Source organism: Scardinius erythrophthalmus, assembly GCF_964197995.2.
Source record: "Scardinius erythrophthalmus genome assembly, chromosome: 10".
NCBI classification, from domain to species: Eukaryota; Metazoa; Chordata; class Actinopteri; order Cypriniformes; family Leuciscidae; genus Scardinius; species Scardinius erythrophthalmus.
In genome coordinates, this window is record NC_138230.1 from 40,940,120 (window position 1) to 40,964,967 (window position 24,848).

Consider the following 24,848-nt stretch of genomic DNA (forward strand, 5'->3'; position numbering starts at 1 on the left):
TAAAAATACCAGTTAATATAAAATCAAAACCAGGGTTTTTTAGGGTATCATAAGTATTCTTCATAAGGTTCTTTAGTATCTGTATTGTTATTTTTAAAATACAATGCCTTCAGTAAAGTTGTTTAGACTATATTAAACAGGATTCCTGTATGGAATTTGATTTTATTAACGTTCAGGTCTGGATAAGTGGAAATTATAAAAATAGAAAAATATTTGTGTTTCCAGACTATTCAGTTTTCTAAACTAGAATATTAAGAATTTCTAAAAATAAATGTATCATACAAGCAGTGATTTAATTCTGAATTAAGAGTTAATTCAAGGCGCATATTTTCATTACATAAAACTGTTTGTCTTTACTATAAGTGAGTTTTTTTTTTTTTTTTGCTACTCAAACCAGCAACAGATAAAGTAGCAAACGATCATCTAAATCAGTCTGTTGTTTGGTGATGGTGCAACATCAAATCACATTTACAGTATCAAACCAATGTGTCTGAGGTGAATATATGCAGGTTATAAAGCTTTTTAGTTTCTTCTCATCATGTAAGCGCATGCTATCACTTCAAGGTAAACCGATGGAAAAAACCTGAGAAAATGCAAATATTTACATATGACTGTATAGACCAAATATAATGCTGTATGAACCTATGTGCAATATGGTCTGAAGAATCTGGATGTTTGAGTCTATAAAAGTGTGGCATTTTAAAATGAAAGATGTGTAGGAACCACTGATCTATATAATGTCATTCTATATAGATCAGTGGTAGGAACCCTGAGTAAGATGTGTAGGAACCCTGTGGTAAATGTGTATTCCCATGTGCCTGTGCTCAGACAGGGGAGTACGCCACGGATGAGGAGGAGGCGGAGGCGGAGGCGGGACAGACAGGAAGGGACAGAGATGTGGCCATTGAGGTTTTCGATTTACCCGAAAATGAGGACATCATCTCGCCATCAGAACTGGATGCCACCAAACTTTATCAAAAGTTTCGAGAGGTAAACCAAGAACGCACAATTGATCAATGAAATGAAGAACTTAACCTTTCAAAACATCAAAAAGTCAAACAAAATATTAAGTCAGGTGTCTTTTTCTTTTTCTTTTTTAGGTTTGCTGAAATAGTCTAAATACAGATTAAAATAATAAATGTCTTGTTTTTTTTGCAAAACATATAAAAATAAAATGAAAGAAATACACATTTGTTATGTAACTAGTTTATTTCAAGTTTATTTTTATGTTAGATAATAGTTTATATTACATAAATACAATACTGTTTAAATGTTTGCGATCAGTGCATAAAAAAATCATACTTTTATTCAGCAAGGATGCATTAAATTGATCAAAAGTGATGGTAAAGACTAATCTATAATGTTACAAATAATAACTAATTATTTGAACTTATTTCCCTTGATTTGAGTAATTTCCAGGTCTGGATAAGTATGAAAAAAAAAAAAGAAAACGGAGGAGCTTTTGACATCTTGATTGACCTGGAGAAAATAAATGTTCCATTGATCCTTTTCATTTTGGCAATTCAACTAATCTGACAACTCAACTTCACTGCTTTTCTTACACTCTGGTGCTATTGTGAGACCATAACCTTTCTATATAAATATTACATTCCAGAGCTCACTCCTTCTTGCTCAGTTGTCTTTTTTCCTGCTCCCGCTCTCGTGTTCATTCTCTTGAGACTGCATTTGCACAGAGAGAGAGAGTGTGTCAGTCACGCAGAGAGAGAGAGAGAGAGAGCCTCTCTGGTCAGTTCCCTTCGAGAGGAAGATTGTCCCTGATCATCCAGTCATCTCTCATCTACTCTCTCTTATCCCTTTGTTTCTACAGCTGCAGATTAAACACACTGTCACTGAGGCTGAGATCCAGAAACTCAAGAACAAGGTAAGAGGCTACTGTATCTGCTAATGTGTGTTTCCCCCACAAATGTAGTTCAGCTACAAATTGGATGTTGATGTTTTGTTTCAACTGGAAGTTACAGTACATTCAAGGAAAAGTACAACTGGTTTGACCTCAGACAGGAGTTATTTTATTAGGTTTTAGTTAGTAACTTTATAATGTGCCTTTGTCATTTTTAGTATTTTAAAAAATATATTTCTATATAGCTTTAATTATTTCAGCTTTTGTTTTGGTAACTTTTGTAATTTAACTTAAATTCGCATCAAGATATTTTTTTAAGATACGTTTTTTAAGTACAAATTTTTCATCAAATATATATATATATTTCATTTTATTTTATTTCAGTTTTGTTGTATTTCAAAAAGTTTTAGTTTTAATTAACAATAACAACACTAGCAAAAAAAAATTGTATTAGACTCAAATCTGTTAATCTGTTAAAACAGCAAATACAACAAAACATAGGATTTTTTTTTTTCATTCTGAACACTGTATATGAAACATAATGCAATGTTTGCAATGTGATCTCGAAATATGCTATTTTTCTTTATTCACACTTTCCACATTGACATTCACTATGTAGTGAATGAGTGAATGAGTCAGCAGTTTTGGACAGCAAATGCATGAATGTATGAAGCACCTTCTCTAAGTTCAGCGGTGAGATGTCACGATAGACATGACAGAATATGAAGTTTTCACACTGACAGCTTCTCTCGGTTGTCGTCTGAGAAAGTCTCTTGGCATAGTGCTGAAGCTTTCATCGATACTATTCACATTATTATTAACGTAAGAGCAGGAGCGGTCATTTGTAACTCGAATGTGTCGAGGCTTACAGTCTCATCCACTTCTAGTTATTTTAGCTGTACAAAAACTGCTGCTTGATATTGCAACATATAATTTTTGACACTTTAAAATATATTTCAATTTTTTTTTTCTGTATGGGATAAACCCATGTGTTTATGATTATGATAATAAATTAAAATAATATGATAACAAAGTACAGTTACTTTGTTATCATATTATTTTAATTTATTATATGGTTTATCCCATACAGAAAAAAAAAATATTGAAATATATTTTAAAGTGTCAAAAATTATATGTGGCATATATTCCAAATACATTGAAATATATTTGCATTGCTGTTCACTTATATTTATCATTTTGAAATATATTCTGAAATATAACAAAAACATATGATGTTAAGTGTGAAATATATTTACATTTATAACATGTAATGTAAAATATATGACAAAATATATGGTCATAAAATGTTTAGCTTGCTAAAGAAGGGTCGAAAATGTATTTTGATCATAGTAATTCCTCTACGTTTTCCCCTATACACAACAGTAGGCTACCATATTTCACTACTGTATTATGACACGGCTATAATAAATACTGTACTTACATTTAAATGACTGCAATGTAAAATGACAGATAGTTGCTTTCCTAGGACTATTAGGCCATATTAGTTGGCACGTACCTAACACTAAGTGCAATTATTAGATTTATTGTTGTTTTATTGACATCTTTCCTGAAGTCATTTAAATATTGAAAATATGCACAATATTTATGATTCAAGTATAACAGTGACACTAGTGAAGTACACTGAAACAATAGATAGAACTCAGTGTCTAACACTGCATATACACTATTAAATAACTGTATTCAATTCTGTAAAAATAGGGGGAAAAAACTCTGCATTCTGTGTGTTATTTCCTACATAAAATTGTCATTTTAGGCCAATTAAGTCAGTAAAGGGGCAGCCGTGGCTTAATGGTTAGGGCTTTGGGCTTTGGGCTTGTAACCGAAGGGTTGCCGGTTCGATCCCCGACCAGTAGGAAAAATGTGGGCGGGGGAAGTGGTAGAGCACTGCTTTCCCATGCCCACATCCACAGCTGAAGTGGTCTATCTAAAAAAATAAATTGAAAATGTGTTGTTTGTTTGTGAAAATGTTAACTTTTTTAAATTTCAAATGAAACAATTTGCAAAAGTTAAAACATATATGAACATATATGTAAACATATATGAACATATATTTAACTAAAATATATTTATTGGGCCAATTTAAAATATTTGCATATATTCCAAAAATATATTTTGAAAATATATTTCAAATATATTTCTTTTGTGTATGGGATAGCTCAAATTATTCTACAGCAACTATTGAATCGGAAGTTCACACACATTCACAGAAAATAGCTTACTTCCACGTTGCAAAATAAAGTAGAGTGGTAGACATGCCAGAGATTGATTACACTGTTCACCTCTTGACAGTGAGGACAGTCCGGGCTAAATTTGACCTTGTGTACGGTGTGAACAAAGCTATTGATATTCGACTTTCGTTTCTTAATTCCCTCTATCTGCTTAATCGTGTAATATTTTTTCTCATCTGTATTGAAGCAATTGTATTTTTTTGTAATGCTCTCCTTCAGGCCATATATGTCTGATAGCATGTGCATATAAATTGGATGTGCACAGCTTCTTATCTTATTATATTTTGGTGGATTTTGTATTTACAGTTGATTAAGCTGTTTTTAAGTCTCCATAGTCATTTGCCCTGGTTCACACACTCTGCATGTACAGTAGGGGTAGCTGACGTGAAATACTTTTCGGGAAGAGGACGTGTCCTGCGGTGACATGCTATACATCTTTCAAAACAGTATTTTGCGTAGCGTAACATTTTATACAAAATTAATTTATCACGCTGCAGAACAATTAAAAATGGAGTAGATGAAAGTAAAAAGAGGATTTAAAAAAATTTGACAAATGTGTAGACTACTGACCTAAGATGTACACTTTTTCTTAACATTAATATGCTAACTACATATATACACTAGAAATTAAGCTTATTAAAGACAACACTGAAACACATGATTGACATGGAGTATTGTACTGTAAATTATATAGGATAAGACAATATTATCAAAGAAATCTATCTATCTGTCTGTCTGTCTGTCTGTCTGTCTGTCTATTTATCTATCTGTCTATCTATCTGTCTATCTATCTGTCTATCTGTCTATCTGTCTGTCTGTCTGTCTGTCTATCTGTCTGTCTATCTGTCTATATCCAATCTGTCTGTCTGTCTGTCTGTCTGTCTGTCTGTCTGTCTGAGATCATTTCTAAGTAAAGTAATGTTTTGATTTCATTTTGTCTTTATTGTTCACCATATGCTGTATTTCCTCCCTGTGTGTCCATCCTGGTCTCTCTGTTTAGCTGGCCACAGTGGAAAAAGAGAAGGCACGGTGGGAGAGAGAGAAGACGCAGCTCAAGCAAAGCATCGAGGATAACAAGGAGAGGATGCTAAAACTGGAGAGCTATTGGATCGAGGCTCAGACGCTGTGCCATACGGTGAACGAGCATCTGAAGGAGGCCCAGAGTCAGTATCAGACCCTGGAGAAGAAGTACAACAAGGCCAAGAAGCTCATCAAGGACTTCCAGCAGAGGTACATTTACTGAGATGAACGGAGAGTACTTTAACTACGTCTCCTAAACATAATAGATTTCCAAGAGAATACTAATTGCATTTCAGGTAATTACAATAGCAGCGCTGTGCTGAAGACAAGTATCTTGATTATGTGGTTTCCATTCTATCACGAAAGACAACAAATGAGCTGATTACCATAAATGGCAACAAAAGAACTTCTGAGTTTTTAACGGAGCGATGTTCCTAAACTCTTTTCCGAAACCTAGTGATCCACCCTATTGTCTTGCTGCCTACATAGGGTGCTGCCTTCTTAGGCAATATCCTAACCGTGGACCCTCATAAGCAACCCAAATTGGAAATACTTAGAGGAATATAGATAGATAGATAGATAGATAGATAGATAGATAGATAGATAGATAGATAGATAGATAGATAGATAGATAGATAGATAGATAGATAGATAGATAGATAGATAGATAGATAGATAGATAGATAGATAGATAGATTACTCCAGTCTTCAGTGTCACATGATCCTTCAGAAATCATTCTAATATGATGATTTGCTGCTCAAGAAATGTTAAAAATGTTGAAAACAGTTGTGCTCCTTAATATATTTGTGGAAACATTTAATTTTTCTGGATACTTTGACAAATAGAAAGTTCACAAGAACAGCATTAATTTCAAATATACAACTTTTGTAAAATTAGAAATATCTTTACTCTCTTTTGATCAATTTAATGCATCCTTGCTGAATAGAAGTATTAATTTGTTTAAAGGGGTGGTATAATGCCCATTTCACAAGATGTAAAATAAGTCTTTGATGTCCCCAGAGTGTGTATGTGAAGTTTTAGATCAAAATACTTTTATATAGCATGTTAAAATTTTCACTTTTTGAGGGTGAGCAAAAACACACTGTTTTTTTGTCTGTTCCTTTAAATGCAAATGAACTGCTGCTCCCGGCACAGGGGGGGGGAGCTTTAAGAGCTTGCACTCACACAGACATGCACTGAAAATTTCAAAAACTTTTAGCCTTTAATGTTCAAACCAGAGTCAAACAAAGATGGAGAGACTCAAGAAGAAGTGACAACATGTAGAATGCAACAGGACATTTCTGAATGGTTAATTGATGAATTTATGTAGCTTATGTGTAGTTATCTTCTAGTCATTGATTAGCATATTCTGTCTTGATAATCTATAAATCGTGTTCAGGGGCAGGGTTTATGTAAATTCTAGGGTTGGTGATGTCACTAACCCGGGAGGAATGTCGTGTAGTCCCTACCAGCCGTTTGTTGTAGCAATTTCTTTAAAAGCAAATATCTCCCTTTCTTCGAACTTTGAGCATTGTAACTTTGTAGATGTAGTTTATGCTCAAACAGCAACATTACACACTAACTAAAGATAAAAAAGTGAAATCATAATCAGCCACCCCTTTGAAAAATAATCTCACGGATCCAAAAACGGTAGTGTATCGACTCACTGTTGACCTTGTCATTAGCATGTTATTAAGCTAATAGCATTATACTTTGTTTAAAAAAATAAACAGCACGTACAAATATTAGGTAGAATGGTACATTTTAAATTAGATTCAAGTGTTTTTTCTAAATAATTTTGGTAATGAATGAATTTATCTCAGTTCACCCACAATCTTGGATGGATTTAGCACTGTTTGCAGTGCATTATGGGATTGGCTTCTTCACAAATGATACATGCAATGTTGTCTGTAGGATTTAAACAAAAGAAGTCAGCATAATTATGCAGCCTCTCCGTCAGGAGTGTGTTTGTGTTGCTGTACATTGGCAGCTCACTATGTTTTGGCTCAGACTGAGCCTTGGTGACAAGAAATGGTTTGTAGCCATTTTTATGCAATGTCTGCCTCACTGTAAATACAATTGTCAAGCTGGACCGGGTCTATGCTGACGTAGCTGATCGAATAGCATGGTCTTTCTGGCGAAACTTGAAGCTAGAAGCTTTACCATCATCCACTAGTCTTTTCAACAGGGCAGGTTGTGTGCTTAAATCCAGCTTAGGTTATAAATGAAAAACTTTGAGTTTATAATGTCACACAGACAGTTTCATAATGTCTGTGTAGCTGAAGGTTGTGATGTCTACTGAGAGAATCACACAGTGCGCATTTCTCAAACCGCACTAATGGAAAGTGTGAGCAGCGGTGTGTGTGAGCTGATCTCTGTGGTCATTTCTATCACAACTCCTCTCCTCTGGAGCCTGACTGCCTTTAATTGTGATTTCTCTTCAGGCATTATCACCATAGTTAACTACAGAGGCGCTGTCTGTCTATGCCGACAAGCCTGAGTAAGCAGTCATGAGACGGCGCTGAACGAGAAGTCTTTCGGCTGAAAGTAGTTTGATGGATTTGTTGTTTCGTTATTTGCTTGATAATGAGGCTCTCTGCTCTCAAAGCCCTTCAAAATAGACTAATAGGCCCACATGAACCCATCTCAGCCCATATATGAGCAGAAACATTATCCCTCTATGCTTGCTTTCAGAGAGATGGAGTTTGCACAGAGGGAGGATGCGGAGAAGAAGAGGCTGGAGGAGGCGGAAAAGGCTCATTTGGCTGAAATCCAGAGTCTTCAAGTGAGGGTAATTATCTGCACACACACACATACATACACACACATGTCAGTGCACTTCACTGCATTTCATGGCAACTGTCTCAGACTGTGAAATCACCCAAAGTCCCTTTTCATTAGTCAGATTTTGAGCCCATATGGAAAAGATATATTGCAGTATTTATTGTATTGCAGGAAATTAGTACGAAACGAGCGTAGGAGCAATATGAGAACATTACAAACCTTGTCAGTTTATCTTATGAATACTAATTAGGCAATGTAAAGCCCAGTAGTCATAAGTGATCTGGTGAAAGTGAAAGTGGTTGTCAATAAATGGTGCTGTTTGCATGCACAATTAACTCTTTTTTTTATTTTATGGAATTTTCTGTCATTTGAGACAAATTTCCGGCTTTCCATGTTTTTACTGTTATTGGGTAGGGGACGCTATTACGCAACAACTGAATGAGTACTGAATCTCCGGATCAAAGCATAGGCAAAACATGAGCAGAAACAAGTGATAAAAGCATTGTATAGATGTAAAATAATGACAAATGTTTTTGAAACAAAAAAGCTTGTTGAATTGCACTACTTAAAAAAATATGCATTGCATTAACCATTTTAATGCATTGTATTTTTAGGGCTTGTATTTTTATGGGCTGAAATTCAACATAGTTGTATATTTAAGCTGTGAATATTTCAATTCAAAACATTTCACCCACATTTCCTTTATTAAAAATTCAATAATCCATATTCACCTTTCAGATTTCATTTCCAAAATATTAATTCTGTTTAAAAATGCAACCTATAATATTCGACAGGCAATTTCCGGTCCATTTTATTTCTCTTTATAAATTCGCTTCCACAAATTCAGTGGTTCAAATTCGACATAAAATTCAACATTTGACATCCGGGAACGGCAGGAATATTAGTAGATTGCCGATTGATAATCTCCATAGCTGTTAGTCGACCTCACCAGCAGGAGGCGCAAGCGGCTGTTGACGAAGAAGACTATAGATAGAGCAACAGGTGATAGTGTCAGGTTTGATAGGTTGTTTAGTTTTCTTAACTTTATATTGAGGAGCTAGTGCAGAACTGGGCATTGCCTCAATACGTCATTCTCCAGGATTCCCCTGCCGTCAGGACACTTAACGCTTAATGGACTAATACAGTAAAAGACCAAACTCACACCTTATTGTGATGTAGGCTATACCAGACATAGGAACAGGCAAGTGGACTATGATAATATGAATATGAACATAACGTGCAAAGTTTCACGCTGAAATACTGGCAAAAAGTTGGCTTAACACTGGATATTCGATATTCACACATTTAGGGACCGTCTCTAAAGTTACATACGACGTTGGTGGTACACATGTTTCTAACTTCAATAGCACTTGAAGAGAATGCTATTGATCACAACTATCTAAAGAGTGTGCATCATGCCTGACAGCTAAATGAACAATTTACAGTTGGCTTTATGACTGCAAGTCATTCTCTTCAAATGCTATTGAAGTTACAAACATGTAACAATGTCGTATGTAACTTTAGAGACGAATATTACTTACATGTTACTTGATTACTTACTTATTTTAATGAAATAAATGCAGCCTTGGTGAGCAGAAGAGTCTTCTATATATTCCATATCTATAGTGTATAAAAAACGTGTGCTTTTGTATAGATTGTTACCCTGGAGTCAGAGCTGATGCAGCTGATGAAGCAAAATGGCATCCAGATAAACAATAACAACAACAGCGCTGAGAGCCGAGCCCAGCTGACTGAGAGACTGACAGCCTTACAGTGTCCAAGGACAAGTGTCACTGGGGCGGGTGAGACACACACACACACACACACACACACACACACACACACACACACACACACACACACACACACACACACACACACACACACACACACACACACACACACACACACACACACACACACACACACACACACACATTAATTACCTAAATTATGCTTGACAAGTGTCCTCAAACCAGACCTCATTTATACACACTCGCATTGCAGGACACACATTAGCAGGTCATTTATTTGAACTATTAATAGCCTATAAACTATTAGGCCTAATAGCCTATATAGTGTAGGTGAAGCACCATGCAGGTAACAGATGGGCCTCATCATAATGTGAGAGGAAACAATTAATACACAGGACAGATTTCCTTATCAGTCTCAATCAAAGCTGTGCTTATCAGAAAGATGGGAGGAAATGAGAAGGGTTTCAGCTACTACAGAGTGGAAGTATGTCATTGTATGAAATTCACCCAGTAGCCAAGTTCCCATGGCTTTTAGTTAAAACCACTTTGTTAATGATGATATGATATAGTAAATCTTGCTTTGATTTTAGTTATCATTATCCCTCAAATAAACAGAACAACCTGTTAAAAAAAAAAGGAATACTTCACATAAAACAATGTCCGCCACTGTCATTAACACATTGGGCCCTATCTTGCACCCAGCGCAATTGACTTTGTACACTGACGCATGTATCATTCCTATTTTGCACCCGCGCAAAGCGGACTTTTCCCTCCAAAGACGCACGTCGGTTAACTAGCAAATACACTTGCGCTCCCCGGGGCGGTTCAGCGCAAAGAGGAGGCGTGTTCCGGCGCAAACGTTCCCTCATGCTATTTTGCAGGTTTAGAAACCAATTCCGCCAGTGACCAGGAAAAACCTAGTCTAAAGTCAGTGGCGCGTTGCGCATGTTATTCATGCTATTTTAAGGGCGCATGCTTGGCCATAATCAATGTAGCGTGTGCACAACGCGCATTACAATTTGATGCTCTCATCTACACAGAAGCAGCCGTTTTCATTTTTGCAAATCATACATTATTACTAAGAAAAATATTAGGTCTTGTAGGTCTTGATAAGCCTAGGGCTTCTACGTATCCCTTTTCGAACAGTGTGATTATTATGCAAAAAAAAAAAAAAAGGTTTTGTTTTTCTTGATTTTGTTTTATTTTTATTGATGGATATTTAATGTGTTGCTGTCTTTGGTTTAATTTATTTTTTAATTGTTCGAAATAAAGATTTCATTCATTTATTCATATTAATACACGAGGGAAATCATTGTTGTGTCCATGAAGATGTGAAAATAAAATAGGCATAAATCTAGCTTACACATTTAATCATACGGCCAAATTATCATACGCCTGTTTCACCGAAGCTAATTTGGGTGTGTTTGTTTCTCCATCCCCAGTGTCACTTCTCTGTGTTTTACGGCCGTGACGAGGACGTCGGTCTCCTTGGCTGTGAACCGCTCCTGGTGCGCGCCTGGCAAATCCGCCGTTATAATAGGAATCCGCTTAGAAAAAGCGCGCCTGCTCTTAAAGGGAATGTGAGATGTCGCTCTGATTGGTTTATTTCACGTTACGCCCAAACCACACCTATGAATAATGAAGCTACTTCAGACCAACCCCTTTTAGATTTGCGTCGGGCGCAAGAGTCATTTATCCCGCCGGGAAAATAGCAACAGCGCCAAGACCCGCCCACAAAGTTACTTGCGCTTTGCGCTTTGACACTTGCGTTTCAGATCGTTAAAATAGGGCCCATTGTGCTAATGCTTTATAATTATTATGCAATTTTTGTTCCATTTATATTTATTATATTTATATTGATTATTTTTTCCATTCCAATATGTATCATTATGCATGATGATGATGATGATAATAGTTATTATTACTTTATAATTTTTAAATAACAGAAGAATATTTTAGTATTGTACACTCTTAAAAAATAAAGGTTCTTAAAGGGGTTTTTGCAGTGATGCCATAGAAGAACCATTTTTTTTGTTCCCCAAAGAACCTTTCAGTGAACAGTTCTTAAAAAAAGTAAAAAGTTCTTAGTGTAAAAAATATTTTAATAATCTGAAGAACCTTTTTCAACTATAACACAATATAACAAGGGCAGGAAACAAGGAACAGGTGTGAACAATGAATCACTATGGAAACTAATGAGTGTAACCATTGCGACGGAAACAAAACCGCAAACCGCAACTAAACACAGGAAGTAAAACACTAGAACAATAGGAACAAGAATACACTTCAATTGAAGAGTCCTTTAAACTCAAGACAGGGCAACATGAAACCGGATTCTTAACACCATGGAACCATCGATTCCAATAAAAAATCTAATTAAGCATGTCAGTAGTAATAATAATCATTATAATAAATATTTGAAGAATAATTCAATAATAATTAATGGAAAAATTCGTTACTGTATTTTTCAATACAGAAAGCTTAATGAACAATATTCATGGACACATTATCCCTCATAGTCTCATATGTGTCAAATTAAACACGGCGACCACTTTCTACCTGTTATCTAACAGCATCTCACTTTGCTGTGTGCCCCCCACCCCCCCACTCCCCACTGAGATTTGTTAATGAAGTTAAAGCAGCACTGTTCATCTCAGGCGCTTGATGCTTCACACCTCACACACTCAATTGTAGTGGGTGCACTGGCCCTTCAAACCTGCCTATTCTGAGTCCTCTGTGATCACTGGGATAAGAGCGGACAGCGCTGGAAAGCTGATTAGATGCATTGTGACTGAATGGGGCAGATTATGAGGAAGTGCTGCCGCAGGGACGCTTCAGTTTCCTAAAAGACTGCAAGAAACCTCGCAGACCCGTTTCCAACAAGAGCCCATTTTATTTTTAAATATCTGTAAACAGAATATGGCACTACAGGACAGTCCAACATATGAGCAAACTATAGCCAGTAGTCTGTTGTAGGATTATGTGTTTCCATCAGCCATAATACCTGATATTTGATTGTGGCATCCGAGTTTTGTGTCCTTTTTTTGCTTAAAGCTTCTTCAGTTCTTAAAAATAAAATAAAAAATGAAGATCCATTATAAAATTGAATCTGATTTTCAAAGAAATCACATTAGACAAACACAGTCTGCTTGAACAAACAACACACAGATAATGAAATGATTTCATGTACACTACCTTTCAAAAGTTTAGGGTCATTAAGGTATTTTCAAGAAGTTTTTGAAAGAAGTCTCTTATACTCACCAAGCTCTAATTAATTGATCAGAATATAGCAAAAACAGCAATATTGTGAAATATTACTACTGCTTTGTATTTTAATATACTTTAAAATGTAATTTTTTCCTGTGCTGAATTTTTTTGCATCATTACTCCAGTCTTCAGTGTCGCACGATCCTTCATTCTAATATTCTGATTTGCTGCCCAAGTAACATTTCTTCTTATTATTATTATTATCAATGTTGAAAAAAGTTGTGCTGCTTAATATTTTTAGTAGACAATTCAAATGAACAGCATTTATTTAATATTGAAATCTTATGTAACATTATAAACATCTCCTTTGATCAAATTAATGCATCTTTTCTGAATAAAAGTTTAAATTTCTTAAAAATATATATTTTTAAATCTTATTGACCCCAAACCTTTGAACGGTAGTGTACATCCTATGACCATCTCATGCAAGAGTTCATGGTAAATCACTGTAACTAGAACAATGAAAGCCATAATTGGAGAAATGTTCTGTTTTCTACTTTGTTGCTGTTGTGTTTATTATATTGTATTATGTAATTGTATGGTTCTGTTTTGTGTAGTAGATCTGGACGAGCTGACAGGAGCCAGTGGAACTCACGCTGAGAGAGACGAGATGGTGAGACTCACTTTCACACACACCAAACACCTCTCATTCAGGCATTTAATCCAGATGCACTGATAAAGAGTGAAAGTCAATTCTAAGCTCATATTTAACAATTCATGAGTATGTGTTCAATTTAAACCATTCATGAGTATGTGTAGAATGTGTTAGGTTTCTATGATTACAGAATACTCCATTAAAGAGGGCCTATTATGCTTTTTTTTATATATTTTCACCTTTCTTTAGTGAGTAATGTTGCTGTCTGAACATGAAAAAGGTCTGCAGTTAAGCACAAAGTCACTCCAAAGTGAGTTATTCTCTATATCAGTGTCACTGTTTCTGAACTCCCTGAAACCAAGTCTTGAATTATAAAAGGGGGACGAGGCCTGGTTGAGTGACAGTAGTTCGTAGTGTTTTGAAACTCACCGTTATGGTAAGGGGCGTGACTTTTCCGAAACACGCTCGAAGCGGTTGACCAATCACAACACACTGGTCCAGCCGACCAATCAGAGCACACTCTGCTTTTCAGAAGGAGGAGCTTCATAGAGAAAGAAGTGACAGACTGGGAAGAGAGGATCTGCAACAATGTCAAATATGTGAAAAATAATGTGTTTTTGAACATTCAAGCATGAAAAGCTATTCTAGTAGACACCAAAATCAAAATAAAGGCTTTGTAAAAGGGCATAATAGGTCCTCTTCACCAATGAATGCATATCTGTTGGATGGTTGGCCACATTTATGGTCAAAAGTCAAAAGTAATTGAATTGGTTCTCTTTTCCGACAGTAGTTATTATGTGGGATAGGATCACAAAATAGGAGGAAAGCTATAACATGTTACTTGTACACATTGTCATTCTTGTCATTCTTCTATCAGATTACTAATTTTTGTTACTGAAGGGTTTTTCAGGTTACCTGAGAAAACATTGGTTACATGGTGTTCTCTCCCGGACTCAAAAGTCACACTGTGTCTCGCTGTTGTAGGTGTCTGTAATAACCTTAAACGCCTCTGCAGAGAAACAGAAGGAAGTGCTGTTGGGTCCGAAAAACTGTCAGGAAACAGCTTATTGTTGCAAAGAGCTATTTTTCTTGTATGTTAACCCCCCCCCCCCCTCTCTCTCTCTCTCTGGTTTCTGTCTGTAGGGCTCTGGGTCTCAATCCTCCAGAGTGTCTGGTGCCACAGAGGCTGATAATGGGGGTAAACGCACCAAACCATTAATACCTGATTAGGGCTCAATTACAGGCCTAATGAATTATGCTTAAGGCCTAAGAGACACAATAAAGAAAGAAGTCCCAAATGATATGATAATGTAACTAGAGGAACAGCTGAAGTAATGAGGATTGCATCTGTACAGTAAATGTTGAATCTTGTTGAATGCTGATTTTCTCTCAATGCATGATTTTTCCACAGGCTCTTCATCCGGTCAAGATGAGAAACCTGGCAAAAAAATACTAGACTTGGGGTACGTTGGTGCTAATTGTTCATTTGTAAATGTGAAGAAATATACCGTATAGCTTTATGTAATTGCCAGAATGAATGCAAGGCTGCTTTTATTTGGTCAAAAATTCAGTAAAACAGTAAAGCTATGAAATATTATTACTGTCAATAAAACAGTTTTCTGTTTTAATATATTTTAAAATGTAATTTTAATTTTATTTTTCTTCAGTGTCACATGATCCTTCAGAAATAATTCAAATATTCTGATTTGCTGCTCAGGAAACATTTATTATTATTATTAAAGTTGTGCTGCTTAAAGTTTAATAAAAATAAATCAACAAAAATAAAAAAATATCACATTATAAATGGCTGTACTGTCACTTTTGATCAATTGCATGCACCCTTGCTGAAAAAAAGTATAAATTTTTTTAAATATATATATATATATATATATATATATATATATATATATATATATATATATCTAATGTCTCTTGTTGGAAAATGTAACAAGCTTCTGGTAATATTTTCAGATCTTCTCTGAGGAAACGCAACGGGAAAGAGCAGAATCTAAAAGGATCTCCTGGTAAAAGGTAAAGAGAGCCTCACATACCTAATATAAGTGACTTCACGCAGCCTACCTGCTTATGAAAGGACTTCAGAGATCATTTTCATTGCAGTGTCAGAATAAATGCATTGTAGTTTAAGTCTAATGAATGTGAAGTGCGTTCCTTAAAGGTGTGCCTTAAAACTGAGGTCTTCTGGACTGCAAGATGAAAAAAAGAGCTTCCACACTCCATCCAAGGGGATTTTTTTTACAAAATCTAGCCTATATTAAGAGGTCAAAATGTGCCCAAGTGTCCTTGGAGACTGATGAAAAAGGAACTGAAAAACTTTGTCACCTCTTTCACTGAGCACTTTTTATGCACCTTTTCACCTTTTGGCTTTTCCGCTTGGATTTAATGTGCAAGCTATTTTTTTTATATATATATATATTTTTTTTAGTTTTTCCTGAGCATACACACTGTGCCAGACTGCAGAACGCACACACAAATTTCACATTTGAATGAATCTTCACTGATTCAAAGAATTGCTTAATCAATGATTAAGAATTGCTCAGCAGAAGCACGGCTAAATGAAGGTTTTTATTTCCTCTGAGAATATATTCAGAAGGGTCGTATCCCACAGTGTTCAGCTTCAATAACCAGTAACTTATCTTTAGCTCCACAGGGCCTTCAGCAGAGAACAGTCCTGAAAGATGCAAGAGCAAGGTGAGAGGAAAGTCACACAGACACTCACACACACACACACGCACATATAATGTACATTGTGTGTGTATACACACACACACACACAGACACACACACATTCAAAATGTAGGGGTCATCAAAGAGGTATTAAATTCTTCAAAGTGGTTAAAGTGACTGTACAGACATTTATAATATTACAAAAGTGTAATGAAGATCCCTTAGATCGTGTGTGAGAAGGAAGGAGACCAGGGTCGGCTGACTGAGACTCGTGGGTGTTTTAATAATAAACTCAATTCGTACATAACAATCGCGCCACATGCGCTCACAAACTCAATACAATGTTACAGCAACAAGCAGTTCTGTATTCTCAGTCCACAGGTTTCTCAGTCCGCTTTCTTTCTCCCAGTCCCACGAGTGCTCAGTCCTTCTCTCTTCCCATGGCTTGTGAGAGCTCTCCTTAAATGCAGTCTCCCCACGCCAATTACTGCAACGAGACACAGGTGTCAATCATTTCGTATTAAACCCACTTACCGCTGCTTCTCTCCCCGCTCTCTCTCCTGTCGCAGACCTCGCTGAACCACGCCCCCCTCGCCACATACCCCCACCGCCCGACTCAGGCCGGGGAGCCATCCGGCCTGCAGCCTCCCTCCCCCTCCTCCTGGAGAGAAAGTCGGCCACAGCCATCTGTACACCCGGCCTGTGGATCACCTGGAACTTAAAAGGCTGTAAAGCGAGATACCAACGAGTGATCCGCGCGTTGGTATCCTTCATGCGGTGGAGCCACTGCAGGGGAGCGTGGTCCGAACAGAGGGCGAACTCCCGTCCCAGGAGGTAGTAGCGAAGGGTGAGGACCGCCCACCTGATGGCCAGGCATTCCTTCTCAATGGTGCTGTACTTAGTCTCTCTCTTTGAGAGCTTGCGACTAATGTACAGCACCGGGCGATCCTCTCCCTCCACCTCCTGGGACAGTACAGCACCCAGCCCCCTGTCCGACGCGTCAGTCTGCAACAAAAAAGGGAGAGAAAAGTTAGGGGAGTGTAAGAGCGGCCCGCCACACAGAGCAGCCTTAACCTTGGTAAAAACCTGTTGGCACTGCTCCGTCCACTGGACCGTATCTGGCACTTCCTTTTTAGTGAGGTCAGTCAGCGGGCTGGTGAGGTCCGAATAACCAGGAATAAACCTTCTATAATATCCCGCCAGCCCCAGGAACTGCCTCACCTCCTTTTTGGTCTTAGGTCTCGGACAGGTTGCAATTGCTGCGGTCTTATCAATTTGAGGACGCACCTGCCCATGACCTAAGTGGAAACCCAGATACCTTACTTCCAACCGCCCAACTGCACACTTCTTCGGGTTGGCCGTCAGCCCCGCCTGTCTCAGCGCCCTAAGAACGGCCCTCACATGCTCCATATGCCGCTGCCAATCATTACTGTAGATGATAATATCATCCAAGTAAGCAGCGGCATATGCAGTGTGGGGCCGCAGAACCTTATCCATAAGGCGCTGAAACGTGGCCGGAGCCCCGAACAGCCCGAAAGGAAGTGTCACAAATTGGTGTAATCCAAACGGCGTGGTGAAAGCCGTCTTTTCTTTGGACATGGGAGATAAGGGGATCTGCCAATATCCTTTCGTTAAGTCCAATGTCGAGTAAAAACGAGCCGAGCCCAACCGATCAAGCAACTCGTCAATCCGCGGCATTGGATATGCGTCGAATTTCGACACTGCGTTCACCCTGCGATAGTCTACACAGAACCGCACCGAGCCGTCCGTTTTAGGAACTAAAACTATCGGGCTCGCCCAGTCACTGTAAGACTCCTCGATTACCCCCAACTCCAGCATAGCCTCTAATTCGGTCTGAACCACTTTTTTTTTGTGTTCAGGCAACCTGTATGGCCGGCCGCGAACTACCACGCCCGGCTCCGTCTCAATGTGGTGCTGAATCAGATTAGTACGACCGGGCAGGGGCGAAAACACGTCTGCAAACTCAGATTGTATCTTTGCAATGTCAGCGAGCTGCAAGGGCGAGAGGTGATCTCCTCCGGGGGCCAGGGCGAGAGATTTCCCTTTGACGATCGCCTCTGGCCCGAGATCTTCCTCCCCACTCACTGCCGTTGCAAGCAACACTGACTCCTCCTCACTCCATTTTTTAAGGAGATTGAGGTGATAGATCTGTCGTGAATCGCCTCTGTCCGTTCGTATTACTTCATAATTGAGATCGCCTATTCGCTGTGTGACCTCAAAGGGTCCTTGCCACTTAGCTAATAATTTAGAGCTGGAAGTTGGTAGTAACACGAGCACTTTATCTCCCTGTGTAAATTCTCTAAGCTTAGTTCCCCTGTTATATAGCCGGCTTTGCCTGTCTTGAGCCTGGAGCAAATTCTCCATAGAGAGCCGCCCCAGTGTATGGAGTTTTGCTCTCAGGTCCACGACATACTGAATTTCATTTTTGCTATCCGAGCGTCCGTCCTCCCAAGTTTCTTTCAGGACGTCTAAAACCCCACGAGGCTGACGTCCGTAAAGAAGCTCGAATGGGGAAAACCCCGTGGAGGCTTGCGGGACCTCGCGCACAGCAAATAAGAGGGGTTCTAGCCATCTGTCCCAATTTTTCGCGTCCTCTTGTACGAATTTACGAATCATTGTCTTCAACGTGCGATTAAACCGTTCGACCAGCCCGTCCGTTTGTGGGTGATAGACACTGGTTCGTACCGATTTAATGCCCAATAATTCGTACAATTCGCTTAACGTGCGAGACATAAACGCGGTGCCCTGATCCGTGAGAATCTCTTTCGGGATTCCCACGCGGGAGATTAAACGAAACAGTGCGTCCGCCACACTTTTAGCGGAAATGGTGCGGAGGGCCACTGCTTCGGGATATCGCGTTGCGTAGTCCACTATGACCAACGCAAAGCGATGTCCCCGTGCGGTTCGTTCTAATGGCCCGATGAGGTCCATCCCAATTCTCTCGAAGGGGACCTGCATGAGAGGTAAAGGGCGCAAAGGCGCTTTTGGGGCGGCCGGTGGGTTCACTAACTGACATTCACGACACGACGCGCACCATCTGCGCACGTTCTCGTGAATGCCCGGCCAAAAGAATCGGGTCATTAGACGATTTAGTGTGGAAGTCATTCCTAAATGCCCAGCCATCGGATTACAATGCGCCGTCTGGAAAAGCATTTCCCGACGGCTCCGTGGTACTAATAATTGGGTTGTATCTTCCTTTGTCTGAGTGTCTTGGGTCACTCGATACAACCGGTCGTTAATTATGGCAAAATAAGGATAGGAGAGCGCGCGATCAGGTTGGAGGGGCTGCCCATCGATGGAACGGACCTGTTCAAACGCATGTTTGAGCGTCTCATCTTGCGACTGTTCCAGAGGAAAGTCATCGCGGTTGGAGAGGTTTAACCTCTCCACGCCGCTCGCATCCTCTGAAACAGATCCGCTAGGTCCAGGTACAGCCTCTCCCACCTGAGTGCTAGCTCCCCTTCCCCGCCCTCTCTTTTCCCCAGAGACATCCGTTGTCAAACACCCCAATAATTGTTCGAAGGCTGGCCAATTTGTCCCCAAAATTAACGGATGTCGGAGGCGCGGACTAACTGCCACCTCCACACAATGATTTTGTCCCCTAAATTTAATAGTGATGGCTCTTAACGGGTATTCCACTATATCCCCGTGCACACACCTCACCTTAACCATGCGGCCCGTATCCAATGCCCCAGATTGTATCAGGCTTTGATGGATAGAGGTCTGGTTACAACCAGAATCCACCAATGCCTGATAGGTACCCCCCTTAATACTCACAGGTATCTGGTACAACCCGGCTTGATCAGGGGCGGTCTGCGGGACGTCCGGGATCCGGACCATCGTCCCCACCTCCATAACCGGGCACCTATCCACGAAATGGCCCGGATCCCCGCAACGCCAACAGACCGGCCCAGGTTTTCCCGCCGCCCTAGTGGCAGAAAGTGGGTCCAGTGATTGGCGTGGGGAGAGAGCCGCAGCGCCATCGAGTCCCTCCTGGGACCCCGGCCCCCTGACGGGGCCTCGCGGCCCGGCTGGAAGCTCTGCTCCAGCCCTCCATCTTGGGTAGGCCCGTGGCGGGCCACTGATACGGGTCCTGGGGAAAGGAGCAGGTTTAGGGGGAGGGGTAGAGAGAGGAACAGGAGGAGAGGGAGAGAGAGAGATTGATGGCAGGGGTTCGCTGACCCCGGAGCACGCCGCCAACTGGTCCTCCGCCAGTTGGATGGCCAGATCCAGCGACGCCGGTCGGTGGCACTGGACCCACTGGGCAGTCCTCCTTGGCAGACGGGAAATGAACTGCTCCAGTACCACCTTGTTGATAATGTCCTCGGCGTCGCTTCCTCCGGCCAACAGCCATTTGCGGCACGAGTCCCGGAGCTGCTGCGCCAGGACAAAGGGTCGGCCCGCTTCCGCCAGTTCCAGTGAACGGAAGCGCTGTCGATGTTGTTCAGGGTTGAGGCCGACCCTTTGGAGAATAGCTCGTCGTAGATCGGCGTACACCAGGAGGTTCTGGACGGGCAGTTGTTGAGCAGCCTCCTGGGCTTCCCCCGACAGTAGTGGTATCAGGCGCACCGGCCAGCTGGCCTGTGGCCACTCACATGCCTCGGCCGTCCGCTCAAACAAGTCCATGAAGGCCTCGGGATCATCAGCGGGTCCCATCTTATTCAGAGGCATGTGAGCTGCTGCGGTGGCCGCGGCGCCGGGGAAAGCCGACTCCGTCCGAACCCCCCGGTCCAGCCAGCTCCGGAACAGCTCGCGGTCCTCCTGCTGGGCTTGCATCATGACGTGGAACCGTTTCTCCTGATCGGCCCGCAAGTCCAGCAGGGCTTGATGGTTCTCTTGATGTAGACCCGCGAGCGATGTAATGATGTCCGCAAATGGCGTTCCCGATGTTCCTGGCGGAGATTGCATTTCGGCGGCGGCGTTCTCCTTCCTTCCCGGGCTTCGGCACCAGTGTAATGAAGATCCCTTAGATCGTGTGTGAGAAGGAAGGAGACCAGGGTCGGCTGACTGAGACTCGTGGGTGTTTTAATAATAAACTCAATTCGTACATAACAATCGCGCCACATGCGCTCACAAACTCAATACAATGTTACAGCAACAAGCAGTTCTGTATTCTCAGTCCACAGGTTTCTCAGTCCGCTTTCTTTCTCCCAGTCCCACGAGTGCTCAGTCCTTCTCTCTTCCCATGGCTTGTGAGAGCTCTCCTTAAATGCAGTCTCCCCACGCCAATTACTGCAACGAGACACAGGTGTCAATCATTTCGTATTAAACCCACTTACCGCTGCTTCTCTCCCCGCTCTCTCTCCTGTCGCAGACCTCGCTGAACCACGCCCCCCTCGCCACAAAAAGATTTCTATTTCAAATAAATGCTGTTCTTTTTCATTTTCTAATCATCAAAGAATCCTGAAAAACACTTCTCAATATTATCGTTTTTACTGTATTTTTTATCAAATAGCCTTGGTGAGCAGAAGAGACTTCTTTCAAAAACATTAACAAATCTTATCGACCCCAAACTTTTGAGCGGTATTGTGTGTGTGTGTGTGTGTGTATGTGTGTGTATATATATATATATATATATATATATATATATATATATATATATGTGTGTGTGTGTAGTGTATTAGTTTTTATTCATAGCTGGTTTAAAAGAAACTCCAATCCGTTGTTTTAAATATGAATGCCTACTGCTTGTTTAGTGATATAATCTCCCGGTTTGTTACATTTCCATTGAACAGAAATCTCTTTCCTGGCCACGCTTCTTCTCCTATTCATATTACGTGGTACTGTATCACGTCTTGTTTGTTCAGATCCAAGTTTAATCAGATTTTTAAAAAAAATGAGATTCACACATTTAAAATGAACTGTTTTGGACCTGAAATTGGGGAATTTAATTCAGCTTGCATGCATTCTGACTCTCATGTTTTTCTTTTAATGTATTCTTCTTCTAATACTGTACATGAATCTCACAAAAAGTGACCTTGCTCAGGCTGTGATCTTGGGATAAATGAAATCTTGCATTAATGCTTTGTGCAAATGTCTGAAGGACAGAAGAAAAACTATGGCCAGCTACCAATCAACGCCTGAGTCTAGGCGTTAAATTAGCTTTGAATGAATCGCCTCTGTGCCGAATAGTGAATAGTCCAAAATATTCAGAGTATTTTCATAATCAGGCTTTGAGATGTTAGAGACTGCATCTTGTTAGAGACGTTCATTTAAAGAATGCATTCAAAGTCTTGATTTTGTTTTTGGGCTCTACTAGAATAGGTTTTCACGCTTGAATGTTCAAAAACACATTATTTTTACATTGTTGCAGCTCCTCTCTTCCCAGTCTGTCAGTAACACTGTGTTTAGTTCCTGTCTCTATGAAGCCCCTCCTTCTGAAAAGCACAATGAGCTCTGATTGGTCGGCTGGATCAGTGTGTTGTGATTGGTCAACCGCTTAGAACGTGTTTTCGGAAATGTCCCGTCCCTTACCATAACCGCAAGTCAACCAGGCCCCGCCCCTTTATTCTGCGTATGCCTTGGGCGGGAATTATTTAAATGATTAATATTATGTTTGTTCCCGGAAGAAAACTCAAGACTACAATGGAGGCGTTTCAGGGAGTTCAGAAACACTGACACTGATATAGAGAATAACTGCCTTTGGAGTGACTTTGTGCTTTGTAACTTTGTAGACCTTTTTCGTGCTCAAACAGCAACATTACACAATAAAGAAAGTTGCAAATGTAAAAAAAAACATAATAGGACTCTTTTAAAAAATGCAAATCAATTACTCAGTAACAAATGATCACAATCATCATTTGAATGACTGTATCAATGTACTCAAAGCATTTTGTTGGGTTGTTACAATAATTTTAAGAGACTTGATTGGTTTAACTGTCAATCAACATTAATTGCACTGATGATCCTTTGTCACAATCAATAAAACAATCAGAACGAAGGCAAAATAATTGCATAATTACCTCTCAAGTAATTGAGAAACAATTCATGCCAATCAACATGGTAAAAGCGTAAACGTGTCAATCAGATAACAGTGTTGTCTAACAGGTGTATCTGTGTGTGTGTGTGTGTGTGTGTGTTCAGGGTCCTGGTGTCTCGGATGACCTTAGCCTCAGCAGCACGAGCTCCACAGAGATCAGCGCTGTCCTGACCGATGTTAAGCTGTCCGGCCGATCGCGAACACTCACGCTCTCCTCAGATGAGGTGATGTTTGTACATTTAACCTGACGAAAAATCTGTCGCTATGTCTTTCTTTTATAATTCTCTAACGGAGTGATGGTGTGTTCACACTTTTAGTTTGGTTCCCTTGGTTATTTTGGTCCGAAAATGATACATTTAGTCCTGGTTTGCTTAGCGTTCACACTGGCATTTTTAACACTGAACCTAAAGAAAGAAAAAACTGTTTTTACAACATATTTTGCATCTAAAACAACGCTGTGCGCTGGACTGAATGCGCTCATTGTATGTGCGTACATACTGTATGATGGTATTTTTACCAGCTGAGAACTCATGAAGAGCTTATAAAATGTGTAAAGGAGTCAAAACAACGGCAGGAATTCCTTCGTTACACTAACAAATGAAGATCTGAGACATGTACTGAACTGTAGTGTACAGCATCGCGACTATCGACTGTGGCCTTTTTAGGGTTGAATCTTGACATCACATCCTGTTTCGGTTCGTTTAGATGTCTTTGGTTCGTGTTGCGTTCATATTTCAGTCAAACCGCACCAGAGTTCGTCTGAAAAACGATTCGGATGGCAGCGTTCACGCTTATTCAAATGAACCGCACTAACAGAGCAACCAGAGTTTGTTTTATTCCAAACCTGCCAAGTGTGAACACACCCGGCCTAAAGAATCACTTGCATGCTAAAATGTTCTGCCTGCAAAGCGTATACTATATGAGTGTTTCTCTTGTTATTTATGCTGCATTTATTAGAGTGTGGATATGATTGAAGATGAGGTGAGTTTGAGTCCCAGCATGGCTCTTCTTCCCACTTAAAACACTTATATTTAGTCTAGTTCTGGCATTCACTGCAGGTCATTTGTGGCCCAAACAATCATTTTCTCATTTTTTCTTGGACTCCATTTGTTTCCTCAAAGTATATTAACAGTGCTCTCTAGAAAAGTATGTAAAATTCATGGAAGCCAATTCACATAAATTACTTTGTCCAGCCAGTGCCATAAGCTAGTGTGTGTGTGTGTGTGTGTCAGATTCTAGATGACGGTGCGCCTCCGAAGCCGTATCAGTGGCAGAACCGTAGTGTGACTGAATGGACATGTCAACAGGTGTCATGTTGGCTCATGGGTCTGAACTTGGAACAATATGTCTCTCTTTTTACTGCCAAGAATGTGGATGGAGAGCAGTTACTGAAGCTGGACAGCACAGCACTCAAGGTGAGGAATGAATTTGTTGGGATAATTTAGTCTCTATTCATAGTTTTCAGCCACGTGAACTGGAGGGCAAAACATCCATAGAACTGTCAATTATCAAGCCACCAATATTTAGACCTCTTTAAAAGAAGAAAAACCAGATCCATATACAGCACCTGCTGTAGTATTTGTATTTGAACTCTTGAAGTGCCTTAATGTACTAAAACAGTGATGTTAAAAGATC

At 40.0% G+C, this 24,848-nt stretch overlaps 1 protein-coding gene across 2 annotated transcripts in view; it reads left to right on the top strand.

Annotated features, from left to right (window-relative positions):
- The window catches only part of ppp1r9a (protein phosphatase 1, regulatory subunit 9A), a 63,779-nt gene that overhangs the window by 35,067 nt on the left and 3,864 nt on the right, over positions 1-24,848 (top strand). Inside the window, exons 7-18 of one of the 2 annotated variants that reach the window (XM_081376595.1) lie at positions 829-990; positions 1,829-1,882; positions 5,108-5,337; positions 7,823-7,919; positions 9,567-9,714; positions 13,491-13,546; positions 14,672-14,726; positions 14,940-14,991; positions 15,500-15,559; positions 16,189-16,237; positions 23,318-23,437; positions 24,446-24,628. In XM_081376595.1, coding sequence (XP_081232721.1) covers positions 829-990; positions 1,829-1,882; positions 5,108-5,337; positions 7,823-7,919; positions 9,567-9,714; positions 13,491-13,546; positions 14,672-14,726; positions 14,940-14,991; positions 15,500-15,559; positions 16,189-16,237; positions 23,318-23,437; positions 24,446-24,628 — 1,266 coding nt within the window. The remainder of the gene's footprint in view (positions 1-828; positions 991-1,828; positions 1,883-5,107; positions 5,338-7,822; positions 7,920-9,566; positions 9,715-13,490; positions 13,547-14,671; positions 14,727-14,939; positions 14,992-15,499; positions 15,560-16,188; positions 16,238-23,317; positions 23,438-24,445; positions 24,629-24,848) is intronic. The other variant, XM_081376596.1, reaches the window with a different exon arrangement.